Source organism: Podarcis raffonei, chromosome 18, assembly GCF_027172205.1.
Source record: "Podarcis raffonei isolate rPodRaf1 chromosome 18, rPodRaf1.pri, whole genome shotgun sequence".
Taxonomy (NCBI): Eukaryota; Metazoa; Chordata; class Lepidosauria; order Squamata; family Lacertidae; genus Podarcis; species Podarcis raffonei.
The window spans coordinates 2605279-2624535 of NC_070619.1; the positions used below are offsets into that span (position 1 = coordinate 2605279).

The following is a 19257-nucleotide window of genomic DNA, read 5'->3' on the forward strand; positions in this document are numbered from 1 at the left end:
CTGGTTTGGTTTTCGAACGTTTTGGAAATCAAACGGACTTCAGGAACGGATTCTGTTCAACTTCCAAGGTACGACTGTATGTTGATGGCAAAACCCCTGCACTCCACCCTTGAGAATTCCACCAATTTTTTCTCTCCACTTTGATGATTTTCAAAAGCAATATTTTTGCTTATTAATGGATGGGGAATGGTGAGAGGGTGGAGTGGGGGTGGGGAAATGGAATCAGCAGCCTTCTTCCTTTGTAGCCCTTCCTATACCCCAAGGGGCTCCTCACAGCATGAGATAATTCGAGGCAACCCACTGACTTAAATGACTCCACTGAGTAAAAGCATAGTTTGACAGATCCATTGATGTTAATGGGTCTACTGAGTTTGCTGCAGTTTGCTACAATTCATTGACTTTAATGCAGAGCTGTAGCTACGGGGAGGTAGGGCTAGTCAGGTTTTTTGCCCCGGCTGAAGCCTCCAGAGGAGCGACACTTAGGCTCCCAGCCTGTGTACGTGTGCTATGCAAAAATCATGGGGGGGGGGGACCATGAAACCAGCCAATGCCTTTACATAGCTCCATCCTTATTTCAAACCTTGTGATATATTGTGATGTTTAGCTGGTGATGTATCACGGTGTTGAAAACCAGGTATCTCCCTGACCTAGTCTCCACAGAGACCTGTTGTGTTTCTTTAATCCTTCCTTCAGTCTCCAGTCATCAGTTGCCACCTCCCTCCTTAGTCCAAGACGTCACGTAGCACCACCAACCTCTGCGGCCGTCCACCCCTCCTCCCAGCTCCGCCCGCGCCCCCACCCACCCACTGGTCCTTCTTCTCCTCCTCCTCCAGGAAGTTTGCAACGAGCTCTGGTGCCTTAGCAAGAGCAACCGATGCATCACCAACAGCATCCCGGCGGCCGAGGGGACCATCTGCCAGACTAACACCATCGAGAGGGGGGTAAGAGGCAGGGCCACCCTTGCTGTACCCTAACCCACAGCAGCGATTCCTGCCTTGCAAGAGGGTTGGACTAGATGGCCTTTGGGATCCCTTCCAGACGGCCAGTTTACCCCTAATCACGCAGTCATGCTGAGGTCAGACGCATGAACGCCAGCAAGGTGGGGGGTGTTGTTGTTGACCGGTGGGTCTCTCTTCTTCCCTCCATCCTCTGTATCCACCGCCAGTGGTGCTACAAACGGGAATGTGTTCCTTTCGGCACACGGCCAGAGGGTGTGGATGGAGCCTGGGGGACGTGGTCGCCATGGGGAGAGTGCAGCCGGACTTGTGGGGGAGGCGTCTCCTCATCCATCCGCCACTGCGACAGCCCACGGTAAGTGGACATGTGCATAAACACCCGAGACATCCCCCGTGCTCCCTGGGACGCCATTTTCCACGTCTTCCTCCTTTTCTCTCTTCCGAAGGCCGACGATTGGTGGGAAATACTGCCTCGGGGAACGGAAGCGTTACCGGTCTTGTAACACTGACGTGAGTAGCAAGGGATTCTGGGGTGGGGGCAAAGGAATGGATTGTTGCAAAAGTTGAGCGCTACCCCCCACTCTCTGCTGAGAGGCAGCAAGATCCCAAGGGGTTCTGAGTGTTCACCCAGGGTCTGTGGTCTCTTGGAGAATTGCAACATGGTGGAGACTGCCATAGCTTTAAGAAGTATGGTTTAGTCCCCTATTTGCACCTTCAGTCTGCCTGGAGGGCGTCCAGATCTTACAGCACGGTCATTACAAGAGGGGCTTGTGCAGCCCTGGAGTCCAAGGCATCTCTCCCAGCCAGCCTTCAGCCAGCCTGCCCAAGATGGATCCCAGCCTTTCTTCTCTCCCTTTCTTCTTCCTAGCACACCTTGCTGAAAAGACTCTTTTCCTGTCACCTCAAACACACACACCCATCACCTTGGCACCGTCTGCTTCCTCAGGCCACAGAATTCCTCTCTGATGGCACATCAACACCTTTTGTCATGTTAACAGATTTGCTCTTTGTACATCTTGTGCTTGCCACTGGGCACCCATAATCTAGGGCTCAAGCCGGTGCCATTGTTGACAGATTTGCTATTTGCTAGGCCAGCCAGGCTGGTTTGCAGAAGCCAGCCCAGGGATTCCCTTTCTGGCACAGCTCTGCAGATTGTACTTTCATCCACATCCCAATTAATCGAAATCCTACCATTTGTCTCCTGTCAACCTAGCAGTTCGAAAGCACGTCAAAGTGCAAGTAGATAAATAGGTACCGCTCCGGCGGGAAGGTAAACGGCGTTTCCGTGCGCTGCTCTGGTTTGCCAGAAGCGGCTTAGTCCAGCTGGCCACATGACCCGGAAGCTGTACGCCGGCTCCCTCGGCTAGTAAAGCGAGATGAGCGCCACAACCCCAGAGTCGGCCACGACTGGACCTAATGTTCAGGGGTCCCTTTACCTTTACCTTTACCTTACCATTTGTCAATTTCTAGGGTTTAGGAGTGTCTCCCCCCCACACACACACAATCAATAACTGTATTTTGGGTTCTCATTTTGAATGTTTATGTCATGAGCTGCCTGTGATCTTCGGGTGAAGGGAGGTATACAAATTTAATAAATATTAATAATGATAAGCAGATGTGAAAAGTGACAACAGAAGCTCCCAACCTTATAGCTCAGTCATGGAGTGTCTGACTTGCACCTGCCAGCAAAGTCTTTCAGCGGTGGGGTCCAGAATGCGCCATCTCTGCTTCCAGGCATTAAAAGAAGCAGCACCCCTCAGCCCCAGAGAGCCGATAATAAATTTGCCGATCTTTCTGTGCCCCCACCCCAGGACTGCCTACCGGGCTCGCAAGACTTCCGAGAACTGCAGTGCGCCGAGTTTGATAATATCCCCTTCCGAGGAAAGTATTACACCTGGAAGACGTACCGAGGAGGTAAGGCCATTTCCACACACACACCCTGGGGGGGGGGGTCGTGGGACAGCTTTCACCCATTCCCAATCCAGCCTCTCTGATCTAGTGGTTTGAAATTGCCATCTCTCCACAGGAGGCGTCAAGTCCTGTTCGCTCAACTGCCTGGCGGAAGGTTTCAACTTCTACACGGAGAGGGCGGCAGCCGTGGTGGATGGAACACCCTGCCGCCAGGACTCCAACGACATCTGCGTCAATGGAGAGTGCAAGGTGATTTTCCAGCGCTGTAACCACTCCTCCTCGCTGCCCGTAGGCCTCTGACTGACTGAGGTTTAATGGGCAGCTTCTGGGACCGTGGGGGGAGGGGAGGCTGGTCCGCTTTCTCTACAAGGAAAGATTTATGCATTGGGGGGCTTTTCCATTTAGAGGGGGGCACATGATTTAAGGACATAAGAAGAGCCTGCTGGATCAGGCTAACTGAGGGAATTAGACAAATTCAGGAACTATAAGGCTATCAGTGGCTGCTAGGCATGATAGTTGTGTATCACCTCCTGGACTGGGGCAGACTACCTCTGAATCCCAGTTGCTGGGTGCCAAAGGAGGGAGATTTCCTGTGATGGTCAGCTTCTGCTTGTGGGCTTCCCATCCTGGGCATCTGGTTGGCCACTTAGTTTCTGGTGATTCACAAATAGAGCCTTCATAGGCAGAGACAGTCTACCTTAGAATGGAAGAGAAGGCTATTACGTACTCTCGCATCCCGCTTGGGCTTCTTAGGGGGGCATTTGATGGGACACTGTGAGGACAGGAGGCTGGACTAGATGAGTCCCAGCTGCAGGCTCTTCTTAGTTTTTTTATGAATCACAGTGAGAGGCACAGGGCTTGCTCCTTTATCTCCTGCCTGTGGTCATCCTGGAGGAATCTGGCTGGCCACTGTGAGAAGATGCTGGACCAAACAGGCCATTGGCCAAACCAAAACCAGGCTCTTGTCTTCTTCTATTCCTCTTTAGAAAGGCCTGCTTTCTTTTAAGGCTATCCAGGTTGGTGCTCATTAGGGCTGGGCGATATATCAATATATTGTCCAAAACCGGTTTGAAGATCATACCATGATATCAGTTTCTTAATTTTTAACCTTGGCAATATATCGCGAATCATGATGTGTGTATGTGCTATGCAAAAATGTTGATGCAGGGGAAATCCGTGAAGAAGAAGAAGAGTTTGGATTTGATTTCCCGCTTTATCACTACCCTTAGGAGTCTCAAAGCAGCTAACATTCTCCTTTCCCTTCCTCCCCCACAACAAACACTCTGTGAGGTGAGTGAGGCTGAGAGACTTCAAAGAAGTGTGACCAGCCCAAGTCACCCAGCAGCTGCAGGTGGGGGAGCGGAGACACAAACCCGGTTTACCAGATTAGGAGTCTACTGCTCTTAATCACTACACCACACTGGTTCTCTACATAGCTCCATCCTTATTTCAGACATCGTGATATATCAGTATATCACAGTGTTTACCTGGTGATATATCACAATGTTGAAAACCCTATATTGCCCATCCCTAACTCTTCCAAGAACTTCCTCCGTCAAACCTGTCCTTTTGTTTCCTATAAGCACGTGGGCTGCGACCGCATCCTGGGCTCGGACACCAAGGAGGACAAGTGCCGGGTCTGCGGAGGGGACGGGAGCTCCTGCGAGACCATTGAAGGACTTTTCAACCACTCGCTGCCGGACGGAGGTGAGGGTTGCCTGGTGACCCGATGGGTGGACAAATGTACAGTTCAGAGAGTGGCCAAGACAGTTCTGACATGTTGTAAGCAAATGTTTTTCTATTCCAAGGCAGGTGCTTTCAAAAATAAATTGCACAGGTGGAACTTGATTGGGGAAGTTTCCAGCAGTGCATAGCACCTATTGCCCAATGCCTGTAATGCCATTGACCAGTGCCCTTAAGAAACGCTAATTTGAAGCCTGGTCTCCTAGGTTCCCATCCCAGCACTGACTTAGTAGAAGACAGCATCAACACATTTCTTCATGTGCTTTGCAATTCCCTGCTCCAAATTTTCTCTCTTGGCTTTTTGAGCATTGAGCACCCTCTTAGAACTTACCTTGGTTGATTATCTCCATCTGCCACACAGGCTACGAAGAGGTGATATGGATCCCCAAAGGATCGGTGCATATCGACATCCGGGAGCTCAACCTTTCCTTGAACTACCTTGGTGAGAAACCTTAGCTAAGCAGGGAAGACCCCAGGCGGGTTGTCTTTGAGGTCACCCCCAACCTCTGGTTTTGTATGTGGTTTATCTCCCGCTTGGACTACTGCCATGTGCTCTCCGTGGAGCTACCTTCAAAAGTGACTCGGAAACCACAACTAATCTAGAACGAGGTTGCCGGACTGGTGACTGAGAGCCATTGGCAGGACCATAAAACACCGGTGCCAAAAGACCTACAGTGGCTCCCAGTACAATTCAAAGTGTTGGTTGTGACCTTTAAAGCCCTAAATGGCCTCAGCCCAGTATACCTGAAGGAGCGTCTCCACCCCCATCGTTCAGCCCAGACACTGAGGTCCACCTCTGAGGTCCTTCTGGCGGTTCCCTCCCTGCAAGAAGTGAAGTTACAGGGAACAAGGCAGAGGGCCTTCTCGGTGGTCAGATGTCAAGCAAATAAACAACTATCTGATGTTTAGAAGACATTTGAAGGCAGCTCCATATAGGGAAGTTTTTAATGGCTGGTGTTTTATTGTGCTTTTAATATTTTGTTGCAAGCCGCCCAGAGTAGCTGGAGCATCCTTGTCAGATGTGTGGGGAACAAATAATACAATTATGATTTTTATGAAAAATATCCCTGAATCCTTTGGGGGTGGGATGCAAGTGCTTCAGCCCACCCCTGACTTGGTCACACCCCACACACCCCGATTCTCTTTCCAGCTCTGAGAGGGGAGAACGACGAATACTTCGTCAACGGAAAGCTCTCCATTGACCCACCCCGGCGCTTTGACATCGCCGGGACCACCTTCCACTACAGACGCGCTCAAGACGAGCTGGAGTCCCTGGAATCCCTGGGCCCCACCAACGTCACCCTCATCGTCATGGTTCGTTGACTGAACAGGGGTTACTAAATGCGGTATCTAAGACTATCAGTCTTTGTAAAGCAGGTATCAGTGCTCTACTGAAGAGTGCTTTTTGTGGTGGGGCACGAAAAAGTTGGGGAACCGCTGCTGATCCCTGATAAGCCAAGATTCTCCCTGCGTCCAGGACAGGACGCCAGCCCACTAACAGACTCCATTTGCCCTTGTTTGACCTCAGCACACAGCTAAAGCTGATTGGCCATGTAATTGGGATGGCAGGTGATCCTTGTTGGACCAGGGGTCATGTAATGTAGAAATGGGTTTAGGCCTTAGGAGAGGATATATTATTTAGATATTATCCTTCCTTGCTCACGTGTGTGAGATCAGCAGACTACCATACTCTGGAGGTGGCTTAAAACTTGGAAGCTAAAACAAGGTTGATTTAATCTTCTAGAAACAAGAATCTGGGGTGCTTTAAGGCAGACTGGATTTTCCCCGGCAGTACCCCTTTTCTCCCCCTTAAAAATAACAGTCCCACAGACCTGGGAGAGCTCATTTGGTAGAGCATTCGACTCTTAATCTTGGGGTTGTGGGTGCGAATCCTGTGTTGCACAGAAGATTCCTGCGTTGCAGGGGTTGGACTAGATGGCCCTCAAGACCCCTTCCAACTTTTCAATATAATGATATAATAATGATGATGACATTGCTTTGTGAAGAAGTAAAAGTAGTATTTACTTACATAAGCTCGGTCTTGAAGAAGGAGGTACAGTAGCAAAATGAAGGCAGACTTATAACCACTATCTAAGTTACAAAAGTGTTCAAAAATGGTGCCTGAACTAGGCATGCATGTGTGGCCAGCTTGGAGGCACGACAAGGTAAGAGAGAGATGCTGATTTTTTTTTTATTTTTTTTTTGATGTATTAAAATGGAAAAATCTTAATAAATATCATTTAAAAAAAAGAGAGAGAGAGAGATGCTGAGACAGGAAGGAAGGATTTAGTACTACAGCTTCCTGCCAAGACAAAGGAAGTGATCTCAGGAAGAGTTCCCTCTAGCAAATTTTGTAGGAAACCTCTGTGAACCTTTGCCCCTTCGTGTGCCCATCTGGCAAAACATGAATTGTTGGATTGATTGCAATATCGTCCCACAAGTCACGCGACAGAACAGCTACTTTATTTTCCAGCAGAGAATTCTGCTTCCGAGGTCCTTTTGGGAAAGTGCGGGGTTCTCCACCAACCATGGCTGTGCCTCCCTATTCCCTCTCCCTTCCACCTCTAGGTGCTCGTCAGGGAAGAACTGCAGAGAATCCGCTACAAGTTCAATGCACCCATCGTCCGTGGTTCCGTTGCCCAGTACTTGTGGCAGTATGTCTCGTGGACAAAATGCTCGGCCCTCTGTGGCGGAGGTAAGACTCTTTATTGGAAGGGCCCAGCTCAGAGGTGCGGCAGCGGTATGTATGCAGGAGGTAACCGGTTCCAGTCCTGGATTAACCCCAATGGAGGCCACTGGGTAGTCGAAATCTCGGGGGGCCCTGTGCAAATTACCTCCTAATATGTTGTTGATTTTACCAACCAACAATTTCAATAAACCAATTTTATTTCAATATCAAATCAATCTCACATTGATTTGTTGTCGTGGGGCGCCATAAAGTGTGGGGCCCATAGGCTGGTGCCTGCTCTGCCTGTTTGGTAATCCAGCACTGCCCAGTTTGAACCCTGGCATCTCCAGGTGGGGCCCCTGTCTGAACCCCTAGAGAGGCCCTGTAGAAATGGGTTTAGGCCTTAGGAGAGGATATATTATTGTGTTGACAGCGGTGTAGAGACCCTGCTAAGTTCGGCAGACCTTTGGGAAAACTTGCTCCAAGACAGATCCCCATGTTCCAGTTTAAGCCATACAGAACTGTGAGGACTAGAATCTTGCTTTATTTATAGGAGAAAGGCCATCGCTCAACTGCAGGGCATCTGCTTTGCACGCAGTAGGTCCTGGGTTCGAATCCCTAACAGCATCTCAGGTGTGGCCGGGAACAAACCCCACCTGAACCCCTAGAGAACCGCTGCCAATCAGTGAACTAGACAAACCAGCAGCCTGACTCAGTAGAAGGAAAAATCCTGTTTCTGCTTTGGAACACAAGGACTTGAAAATTACTTCAGTAGCTCAGTGGTGGAGCAGCTGCTTTACATGAGAAAGGTTCCAGGTTTCAATCTTTCAAGTCAGTGTAGCCAGCTCTGAGCTAGATGAACCCTTGCTTCTGTCCACACATCTTTTTGAAAACACACATTTTATGGGGATTTGAGGGCAGGCAGTTCCTACGATTGAAAAACTAGGGGGTGTTATGGAACTTGGCCCCGCGATCGTGGGTGCCTGGGACCATGGGTGCCATGCAGCATGCATGGCCCTGGCATTGAAATTCCCTTCAAGGGGAATTTTGTGGGTGCTCAAGCACCCAGGGCCCCAGAGAGTTGGCACCTAGGGTGTGGGGAGTGAGTGAGAAGCTGCTGCTGTTTCTCGCTGCTCAGACCTCAGCATCCTCACTCAGCGCCATCCTTACAGGCAGCCAGGTCCAGCCTGTCGTCTGCCGCAACCAAGCCGACAGCTCCACGGTCTTCAACCACCTCTGCAGCCCCGACACTAAGCTGCCCGAGAGACAGAGATTGTGCAACACTGAGCCCTGCCCGCCGGCGTAAGTGAGATGCTTTCGGGGGGCCTGCATGCTAGGGGGAGGGGCACCCCAAAAGAGACCCAGTGCCCAGACTCTTTTATCCAGCAGGCAAACAAAGCCTAACTACTGTTCATGCTCTGGTAACCTCAAGGTTAGGGACGCAGTTGGCGCTGTTGGCTTGCCGATCAGAAGCTCGGCGGTTCGAATCCCTGCGACGGGGTGAGCTCCCGTTGTTCGGTCCCAGCTCCTGCCAACCTAGCAGTTTGAAAGCACCTCAAAGTGCAAGTAGATAAATAGGTACCGCTCCAGTGGGAAGGTAAACGGCGTTTCCGTGCGCTGCTCTGGTTCACCAGAAGTGGCTTAGTCATGGTGGCCACATGACCCGGAAGCTGTACGCCGGCTCCCTCGGCCAATAAAGCGAGATGAGCGCCACAACCCCAGAGTTGGCCACGACTGCACCTAATGGTCAGGGGTCCCTTTACCTTTACCTAACCACAAGGTTAGATTACTGCAATGCATTATATGTAGGGCTGTATCTGAAGATGGTTCAGAAACTTCAGCTAGTGCAGAATTCAGCATCCTGGTTGCTCATCCGGGCAAAATGCTTTGAGAATATTCCGGTCCAACAGCACTGGCTGCCAATTAGTTTCGAGGCCCAATCCAAAGTGCTGGTTTTGACCTCTAAAACAGCTCAGGGTCGCAATACCTCTAGAACTGCCTCTCCCCATATAAACCATCCCAGATAAATATTTATTTATCTTCTCCCCCGAAATACATTGTGAAAACTTGTATTGCCCTCTGTACACCACAACTTAGAGCAGAATGCATCTTAAGTGATCCGCAAGCCAGCATAAACCTTTGGTTTTTGGTTTCTTGGATGATTTTTGAGTGGGTGAAAGCTCCACCATTTCCCCAGAAAGGTGTCCTGGGTACTTCATTCCTCTTGCCAATCTTGTGAGTCAGTCCCCTCCCCAACCCCGTAAGGAACACGCCATCCCTTTTTTGAACCGAATCCTTCCAGAATGCGGCTACAACCATCCATGCAGCCACTGATAGTAATCCAGTTAGTGGTTTATCCACCAAGCCCTGATTCTAATTTAAATACAGATTCAGTAGCAGAAGCTCATAAGAACATCATAAGAGCCTGCTGGATCAGTCCACGTAGTCCAGGATCCTGTTCTCACAGTGGCTAAGCAAGTTGCCTGTGTGAAAGCAGGATCCAAGCACAAGAGCCCTCTCCCTTCCTGCAGTTTACAGCGAATGGTGTCCAGAAACATTACTGTCTCCAGCTGTGAAGGCAGAACACAGCCATTGTGACTAATAGCTAGTAAAAGTAAAGGGACCCCTGGCCGTTAGGTCCAGTTGTGGCCAACTCTGGGGTTGCAGCGCTCATCTCGCTTTACTGGCCGAGGGAGCCAGCATTCAGCTTCCGGGTCATGTGGCCAGCATGACTAAGCCGCTTCTGGTGAACCAGAGCAGCGCACGGAAACGCCGTTTACCTTCCCGCCGGAGCAGTACCTATTTATCTACTTGCACTTTGACATGCTTTCGAACTGCTAGGTTGGCAGGAGCAGGGACTGAGCAACGGGAGCTCACCCCGTCGCGGGGATTCAAACTGCTGACCTTCTGATCGGCAAGTCCTAGGCTCTGTGGTTTAACCCACAGCGCCACCCGCGTCCCAATTAATAGCTAGGGCTGGGCAATATCTGGTTTTCAACATCACAATATATTACCAGATAAATAAGCATCACAATTTACCGCTAAGGATGGAGCTAGGTAGAGGCATTGGTTGGCTGCACGGTTTTCCCCACATTGTGATTTTTGCATAACACGCACAAACACACACACACATCATGATTCACGATATATTGCCAGGTCAAAAACTATGAAACTGATATCATCATTTGGACTTCAAACTGGTTTGGGGTGATATATCAATATATTGCCCAGCCCTAGCCATCAATAGCCCTCCCCTCCATGAATTGGTCTTTTAAAAATATCCTCTTTTAAAGCTGGCAGCCATCCCTGCGATGAGAGGGAGTTCCACAGTTTAACCATGCGCAGTGTAGAAAAGGACTTTCTTTTATCCACCCCGGATCTTCCAATGTTCAGCTTCACTGGATGTCCACAAGTCCTAGTGCCAGGAGAAAAACTTTCTCCATGCCACACGTAACTTTATAAACTCCCATCATGTCACCTCTTTCTCGTCTTTTCTCTAAAATGTCCCAAACTTTGCAGCCTTTCCTCATAGGAGTCTCTCCATCCCCTTGGAAGCTCTGGAGACTTTGCGACATGCCCCTGAGTGAAATTACTTCTCTCATTTAAACCCCCAAATTTCCCTCCTCCGGGCCTTTGCACCGCCAGGGGCTGTAGCTGCCCCTTCTCCCCACACCCTTCCCAGCACACAGGGGAAGCAAGCTTATCCTTTCTGCCTCTCGCCTCCGTCAGCTGGGTGATCGGGAACTGGTCCGAGTGCAGCCGCAGCTGCAACCAGGGCGTCCGCACCCGGAGCGTGACCTGCCGGCGCAAAATCTCCACCACGGAGGAGAGGATCCTGGACGACACCGCCTGCAACTCACCACGCCCCCGCGTGCTGGAGCCCTGCGGCAACCAGACCTGCCCCCCCGAATGGGCCGCCCTCGACTGGTCTGAGGTAAGAGCCTCTGTGTCTTTTTAAATGTCTCATATGTACTGAGCATGGCACACAAGCACACACACCGATTAAACAAGTAGCTACTGTTGTAAACAAAAATCCAAGAGCCCATATAGAGTCCTTACATAGGTTCCCTACTGGTAGGAGAAAATAACAGAGACCAACCAGAGAATATTGAGAAGCAAAGCAGCTCGTCAGCCTGATCTTTATTGATCTGTTGCAACAGGGTGCTCCCCTCACACAAAGGAAAGGAGGAGGAACCCAGAACAAAGGTGTGCCCATCCTTATATAGAAATTTTAAATTCCCTGCCCTGGAGCTCCAGACCACCCCTCCATACATCATACATACATCACAGAAGGGGTGTAACCCAAGACCACCACCCCCCGATACATCATACCTACATCACAGAAAGGCGGTCTACAGCAGAAATCTGAGTGCGTTGTTTATCTCGTCTGACAGGTTACGTATTAATGCTCACTTGACTGGATACCCTAGGGAGCCTGGCCAGTCTTTTGTAATGATAAATACTTAGGAACTGTGAGTCAGGTCACAGGCTCACCCTATTCAAACACAGACAGACATTCCCTTAAGACAGGATTTGTGAAGGAAAAGACGATGGGGAGGCTTTTCCATTTTCCTTTGACCTTGCAGAGAAAACATTTGGTCAGTTTGGGAATCAAAAATGGTTTCAGATCGGTCTTCCTGTGCTGATCTATGTACGTGCTTGGTTGGTACATTTATGAACATTTATTATACATCTAAGACTTTAAAATTCTTATCACACTACCCCCTGTCACGACGAAACATTTGGGTCATGTGCCAGACGAGCCGCTCAGCTCAGCTCAGCTATCCTTTAACAACGACTTGGATGATGGACTCAAGGGCATCCTGATCAAATTTGCAGATGACACCAAACTGGGAGCAGTGGCTAACACCCCAGAGGACAGGATCACACTTCAAAACGACCTTGACAGATTGGAGAACTGGGCCAAAACAAACAAGATGAATTTTAACAGGGAAAAATGTAAAGTATTGCACCTGAGCAAAAAAAATGAGAGGCACAAATACAAGATGGGTGACACCTGGCTTGAGAGCAGTACATGTGAAAAGGATCTAGGAGTCTTGGTTGACCACAAACTTGACATGAGCCAACAGTGTGATGCGGCAGCTAAACAAGCCAATGCAATTCTGGGCTGCATCAATAGGAGTATAGCATCTAGATCAAGGGAAGTAATAGTGCCACTGTATTCTGCTCTGGTCAGACCTCACCTGGAGTACTGTGTCCAGTTCTGGGCGCCACAGTTCAAGAAGGACACTGACAAACTGGAACGTGTCCAGAGGAGGGCAACCAAAATGGTCAGAGGCCTGGAAACGATGCCTTATGAGGAACGGCTAAGGGAGCTGGGCATGTTTAGCCTGGAGAAGAGGAGGTTAAGGGGTGATATGATAGCCATGTTCAAATATATAAAAGGATGTCACATAGAGGAGGGAGAAAGGTTGTTTTCTGCTGCTCCAGAGAAGCGGACACGGAGCAATGGATCCAAACTGCAGGAAAGAAGATTCCACCTAAACATTAGGAAGAACTTCCTGACAGTAAGAGCTGTTTGACAGTGGAATTTGCTGCCAAGGAGTGTGGTGGAGTCTCCTTCTTTGGAGGTCTTTAAGCAGAGGCTTGACAACCATATGTCAGGAGTGCTCTGATGGTGTTTCCTGCTTGGCAGGGGGTTGGACTCGATGGCCCTTGTGGTCTCTTCCAACTCTATGATTCTCTCTCTCTCTCTCTCTCTCTCTCTCTCTCTGTGTGTGTCCCAGTCCATAACAGCATCCTCTCTCTACAGTGCACCCCAAACTGCGGGCCCGGCTTCCGCCACCGAATCGTCCTCTGCAAGAGCGGCGACCACACCTCCACCTTGCCCACCTCCCAGTGCCCGGAGGACGCCAAGCCCCCAACCAGTATAAGGTGCAGCCTTCGGCGTTGTCCACCCCCGCGGTGGGTCACTGGCAAGTGGGGAGAGGTATGGAACTGCTGCTCTCCTTCACTTACGAGAGCTGGCAAGGACTGTTCCACTAGGCCAGCCACTGCAGGGAGCCTCAACTGGAGGCAAAGAGTCAATGGAGGTCAATAGAGCTGCTCCGCCATCTTGGTTGGGTCAGACCAATGGTGAAGGGGATGGGGAGCCATACTGAGTGGGTCAAACCAACGGTGAAAGCACTGGGAAGCCATAATGGTTGGGACAAACCAAGGGTGATGGCTTGGGGAGTCAATAGATTATCCAACAAATAAACAGGAATGTCCTCAGGCAATTCCTAAATGTTATGTAGTATTTATTTATTTTATATTTATTTCATTTAGGGGGAAATAAGAGTACAATCAGAGTTTTGAAAGCCCAAAATTTTCTATCAGTCTGTCCCTGTATGTGCTTCTAGTGTTTCTGTTTAAATCATGAGGACTACGATCTTACTTTGTACTGTTTCGCCCATCCTAACCCTCCTGCCTCTTCCTTCTTCTTCTCCAAAGTGCTCTGGGCAGTGCAGTTTTGGCCAGCAACGCCGTTCGGTCCAGTGCATGACCCACACGGGGCAGCCCTCTGGGGAGTGTGTAGAAGCCCTCAAGCCTGCGGCGGCACAGCAGTGCGAGAGCAAGTGTGACTCGGGACCCACAGAGAACCCCGAAGGTACCTGCGTGCTGCTCCAACATTTGTCTCAAGCACCCGTGGGTCGGGCTGGGGTGGCAAAAACTTTGTTCCCCATGAGACAAAGCTATTGTGACCTAACTCAGGACCCCGGGCTGTCTTGGGGCCAGTTGTTGGGACTTACACCCGTGGCATGGGCCGGAACCTATAGACCACAGAAGGCCAGCTGGGCAGGGGAGCGGTTGACCTGGGTCTCACCTAAACAACAACAACAACAACAACAATAATAATAATAATAATAATTTTTTTAAAAAGTTATTTATACCCCGCCCTCCCCAGCCAAGACCGGGCTCAGGGCAGCTAACAACCAATAATAAAAACAAGTTGATTAAAATACAATTTAAAAGATTAAGATACAACATTAAAACATTAGGATGCAGTCTCTTCATAGGAGGAGAAAGGAAAAGAGAAAAGAAAGAGGGGGAGGGAATCAAACTGATTCTAAGCCAAAGGCCAGGTGGAACAACTCTGTCTTACAGGCCCTGCGGAAAGAAATCAGATCCCGCAGGGCCCTGGTCTCATGAGACAGAGTGTTCCACCAGGCCGGGGCCAGTGTTGAGAAGGCCCTGGCTCTGGTTGAGGCTAATCTAACTTCCTTAGGGCCCGGGACCACTAGGGTGTTGCTATTTATGGTCCTTGAGGCTCTCCGTGGGGCATACCAGGAGAGGCGGTCCCGTAAGTACAAGGGTCCTAGGCCTAAACTGCCTTAGTCCCAGACGAGGAATGCTTGGGAGCAGAGTCCTCTGACAATGGCAGTGACAAGGAGAAGATGGACCTGCTCCATGGCCCACTTTATGCAGATGCCTTGTCACCCGTCTCTTGAACCCCAAAGAGACCGTCCTGACCTCCCAGGCTCCTCCAGGAGAGCCCAGAGGAGACATCCCCACAGCTAGAACCCTTAGGACCTGGAAGGGGCTGGGGTCTCTAGTCAACAAATACCTAGCCCAGCCATCCCAAGCCCTTGGCCTACCAGGCAGTGAGTTCCACACCTCAATTCTGTGCTGCTTGAAGAAGTCCTTTCTTTCATCTGCCCTGAATCTTCCGACATTCGGCTTCATCTGACATCCACAAGTCCTAGCGTGACAAGAGAGGGAGCAAAACTTCACTTTCTCCACGCTGCACATGATTTCGTAAACTTCTTCATGTCCCCTCTTACTCTTGACCCACTAACACCACACATTCTCTTTTTCTCCGTTTTCTTCCTCTCCAGAATGCAAAGATGTGAACAAGGTCGCCTACTGCCCTTTGGTGCTAAAGTTCAAGTTCTGTAGCCGGCCTTACTTCCGACAGATGTGCTGCAAAACCTGCCAGGGGCGTTAAACGGGCAGCGGTGGCTGGGGGGGGCCAAGCTCTCGGCGCCTCAAGGAAATCAGGAAGGCTCGGGTCAAGGGGTGGCTGTGCCCTTCCCCCACCCCCCCGCCCATCCCTTCCCCCAGGACCGCCAATGAGCAGGCAAGAATCTCCGTGGGGGGCGCAGCAGAGCGCGGTGCGAGGGGCCGCTGTGCTTCGGGCAGAAGACCTGGGCGAGGTGCTGTGGAGTGCATTACTTGAAACTCTGACATTATTATTTATTTTAGTATCACAGCTGGGTGCCGCCGTTGCCCTGCCCACCCGACGGTGTGGGAGTAGCCCACCCGAGTCACTAGTGCCCCATCAGCATCCCATCCCCCCCCCCCATTTTCCCAGTCCCAGAATTCTCCTCTACTCAGTGGGTTGGCTGTTGCGAGCCCCACGGAAGAGGCGTAGCACAGGAGTCTGGGTCTGGGAGTCGGGCAGGGATCCCCAGCTGCAGGTGAATGGCCGAGAAAAGGATACAGAAAGGCCTCGGGGAAATCCCTTGTGACCCCTTTGGGACCATGCACGCTTGAGGCTCGCTTAAGAGAAACAAGCAGGTGACAGGATCTTACCTGTTCATCTCCAGGTCTGGGGTTCCACAGTGTGACCATGCGCTGTGTGGAAAAGGACTTTCTTTTATCCACCCTGGATCTTCCAATGTTCAGCTTCACTGGATGTCCACAAGTCCTAGTGCCCAAAGCTGAAAAGGAGGACGATCCAGGAATTTGGACACAAACCTCTTGTTTTCAGAGCCCAGGGGTTTGCGGCCAAATCAGAGCCTGCGAGTGAGGGAAGATCCTAGGATATTTTTTAGAACTGTTTATGTCCCACTGAATTTGGGGATTACATGCTTCCATGGTCTTCCCTTTGAATTTGCGGACATGAACGATAAATTGGTGCTTTGAGGGGGGAATTCTTTCTCCTCACTTGGTTTCTCACAAACCTGGTGGAGGTCCCTCCTTGTCCTGGGAGACTCGAAACTACAGTACGTTTCAATTCCAGAATTATCTTTTTAAGGAGGTGTAGGGTAGCTTGCCAAATTCCAGAGCAATCAAAATTAGAAATTCAGAATCAGACAGTGGGGTGGGGGAGTTGCAGTGGCACAAAATTCTGTGCACAATTTCAATAATAATAATAGTAACAGCTTACACAGAAAATCTCCCAATGTTTGCATGGGCGGATTTGGCATAGCTGTCAACTTTTCCCTTTTCTTGCGAGGAATCCTATTCAGAATAAGGGAATTTCCTTTTAAAAAAGGGAAATGTTGACAGCTATGGATTTGGGTGGCGACTGGTTGCTAGGGTGGCCTCTGCACAAGCTTTCAAAAGATACCCTCTCCTGACCAATTCCCTGTCCCGCTGTCCCCGTGCTGGTCTCAAGTGATCTGAGATGTGCACATCGAAGAGACAGAGGTCAACATGGCAGAGTCTTTTGTTGACTTTGTTCAATATGGGACTGGTGGAAGGGACTCGGGGAGTGCTAATGTTCCACAGGTTGCCCTGGGCACCTGCAACCCTTGCTATGCCACTGGGAGGCTGGTTGGTTCACCTTTGCCCCTTTTGTGGATCTCACAAGGCAAAGCCTTTCCCTCTCCCATCTGGTTAGAGATTGCCCTCACCCCACAACCCGCTGGTAAGTCTAAGGGACCTCCAGGATTTCACTCATCCAGGTGGGGCAATGTAGTACTCATAAACTGTTTCCCATTCCCTCAAAATTTCACTGAATCCAGTTCAAATTTCAGCTTTGGTGATACCCAGCAACAGTTTTGGATTTTTGCCACCAGCAAAATGTTGGTCACTTGCTCTCCTTTGGGTCCTGGACGCAAGCAGACGAAGATCCATCATTTCGCCAAAGGAACCTTCCTAGCTGATAGTCAGGTGCTGGTTTTCTTAATCTGCTCAGAGCGCCCTCTGGTGGGCAGGGTCAGATTTCACCATTTCATATATAAATATATACAGATATATTGTATTAATAATATTGTTATTATAGAAGTTGTTTAAAATCCTGTTTCCACGATGAGAGTGAGCGAGAGAGAGAGAGAGAGAAAGAGAGAGAGAGAAATTACAGCATGATTTTTACAATAAAAAAAACTACCTACCACCCCCGGTTCTGAGTTATTATGAATTGGCATCTATGTCTGGTGTTGGGAAGATGTAAAAACATTTGGTTTTATCCTATTTTAGTTCCACCTGAAATAGAACCATTGGCATTAATGGGCATGGTGAAGTTGAGGTTTGTTCTGTGCTGAGTTGGGTACAACCGTGGATTTTAAACCTAGTAATCGGTACCTCATGTCAGCTGGCAAACCTGTCTTTCTCTCACCCAGGCCTCTGTGCTCCTTGTCTCTGTTCCTTTGACTTTCTCTTCTCATTCCTCAGTCAGCACCCCTGTAAAGTTTCATTCCCAGCCAAACTGACAACTTTCCTTTCCCTCACAGAGCCTGGACAGCAGGAATCCCACTGGGGATTCCATGTCCAATCCACACACCCAGTGAGTGCCACCAACTCTGGTGCAACTCTGGTGCAACAAGAGACTGATTTCTAAATGGGGGGGCAGCGGGGGGTGTTTTTAAACGCAAAATTTAACTGGAGCAGATTGCATCCTTAACCCTTCGTCCACCCTTATTTTGCCATCAACTTTTTAAGAGGACAGAAGTTTTAGGCACACACAAACAAATATATTCTTCATTGCAAACTTATGTTCTACTGGGGTTAAATACCCCAACTTTCCATTACATCGCTGTTAGTTGTTTAGGTTGTTTGTTTGTTTTCTGCGCTGGTAACTGTTCCCAAACAGATTCATTTTGACCCTTATTTTCATGTAATTATTTGTACATCATCTCAATTCACTGTTGTTCAAACCATGCCATTGCACTGTCACATTAGCAATTTTTAATGGTTATTTAAAAAAAGGAAATGAGCCACATTCTGAACTGGTAATTTGGTGCAGGGGCACTAATTAACTTTCAGAACCCTATTTGACAAGAGTCACACTGGAAAGAGCTTTTTCACAGAATCATAGAGTCATACAACTGTGGAGTTGGGAGGGACCCCGAGGGTCATCTAGTCCAACCCCCTGCAATGCAGGAATCTCAGCTCAAGCATCCATGACAGATGGCCACCCAACCTCTGCTTCACAACCTCCAAGGAGGAGAATCCACCACCTCCAGAGGGAGACCCTTCCACTGTCAAACGTCTCTTGCTGTCAGAAAGTTCTTCCTGATGTTTAGTTGGAATCTCCTTTCTTGTAACTTGAAGCCACGGGTTCGAGTCCCACCCTCCGGAGCAGGAGAAAACAAGCTTCCTCCATCTTCCATGTGACAGCCCTTAAGATATTTGAAGAGCATCATCATCATTTTTAATTTGTATACTGTACCCTCTTTCTATCTTACAATACTCAAGGCGGTTTACAAGCTGAAGAAACAAAAAAATGTACATCTTATAACAGTATAATGCAATACAAAAGTGTGATAATAAAACAATTCTAAAATAGGCAACCTACATCAAAAAGTAACATTCAGCAATCATTAGTAAAGGTAAAGGGACCCCTGACCATTAGGTCCAGTCGTGGCCGACTCTGGGGTTGCGGCGCTCATCTCGCTTTATTGGCCGAAGGAGCTGGCCTACAGCTTCCAGGTCATGTGGCCAGCAGGACTAAGCCACTTCTGGCAAACCAGAGCAGCGCACGGAAACGCCGTTTACCTTCCCGCTGGAGCGGTACCTATTTATCTAGGTACTTTGACGTGCTTTTGAACTGCTAGGTTGGCAGGAGCAGGGACCGAGCAACAGGAGCTCATCCCGTCGCGGGGATTCGAACCGCCGACCTTCTGATCGGCAAGTCCTAGGCTCTGTGGTTTAACCCACAGCGCCACCCGCATCCCTTCAGCAATCAATAGAATAGTATAAAATAATATCAACATATAAAAGTTAAAGAGAAATCCACTCAACAGTTAAAATAAAAAATATCTAAAGTATAATCAATAAAACAACAGCAAGCCGCAGTACTTAAATTAATAC

At 49.3% G+C, this 19257-nt stretch overlaps 1 protein-coding gene across 2 annotated transcripts in view; it reads left to right on the forward strand.

The window, feature by feature from the left end:
• The window catches only part of ADAMTS10 (ADAM metallopeptidase with thrombospondin type 1 motif 10), a 43484-nt gene extending 26591 nt beyond the window's left edge, over positions 1–16893 (forward strand). For both annotated transcript variants that reach the window (XM_053372425.1, XM_053372426.1), the window contains 14 exons: positions 834–941; positions 1166–1311; positions 1403–1466; positions 2768–2870; positions 2983–3116; positions 4451–4574; positions 4972–5052; positions 5761–5924; positions 7179–7305; positions 8451–8580; positions 11008–11212; positions 13052–13228; positions 13732–13888; positions 15117–16893. In XM_053372425.1, the coding sequence (XP_053228400.1) occupies positions 834–941; positions 1166–1311; positions 1403–1466; positions 2768–2870; positions 2983–3116; positions 4451–4574; positions 4972–5052; positions 5761–5924; positions 7179–7305; positions 8451–8580; positions 11008–11212; positions 13052–13228; positions 13732–13888; positions 15117–15226 (1830 nt within the window). In that variant the 3' untranslated portion in view covers positions 15227–16893. The remainder of the gene's footprint in view (positions 1–833; positions 942–1165; positions 1312–1402; positions 1467–2767; positions 2871–2982; positions 3117–4450; positions 4575–4971; positions 5053–5760; positions 5925–7178; positions 7306–8450; positions 8581–11007; positions 11213–13051; positions 13229–13731; positions 13889–15116) is intronic.
• Positions 16894–19257: the final 2364 nt, after the last annotated feature.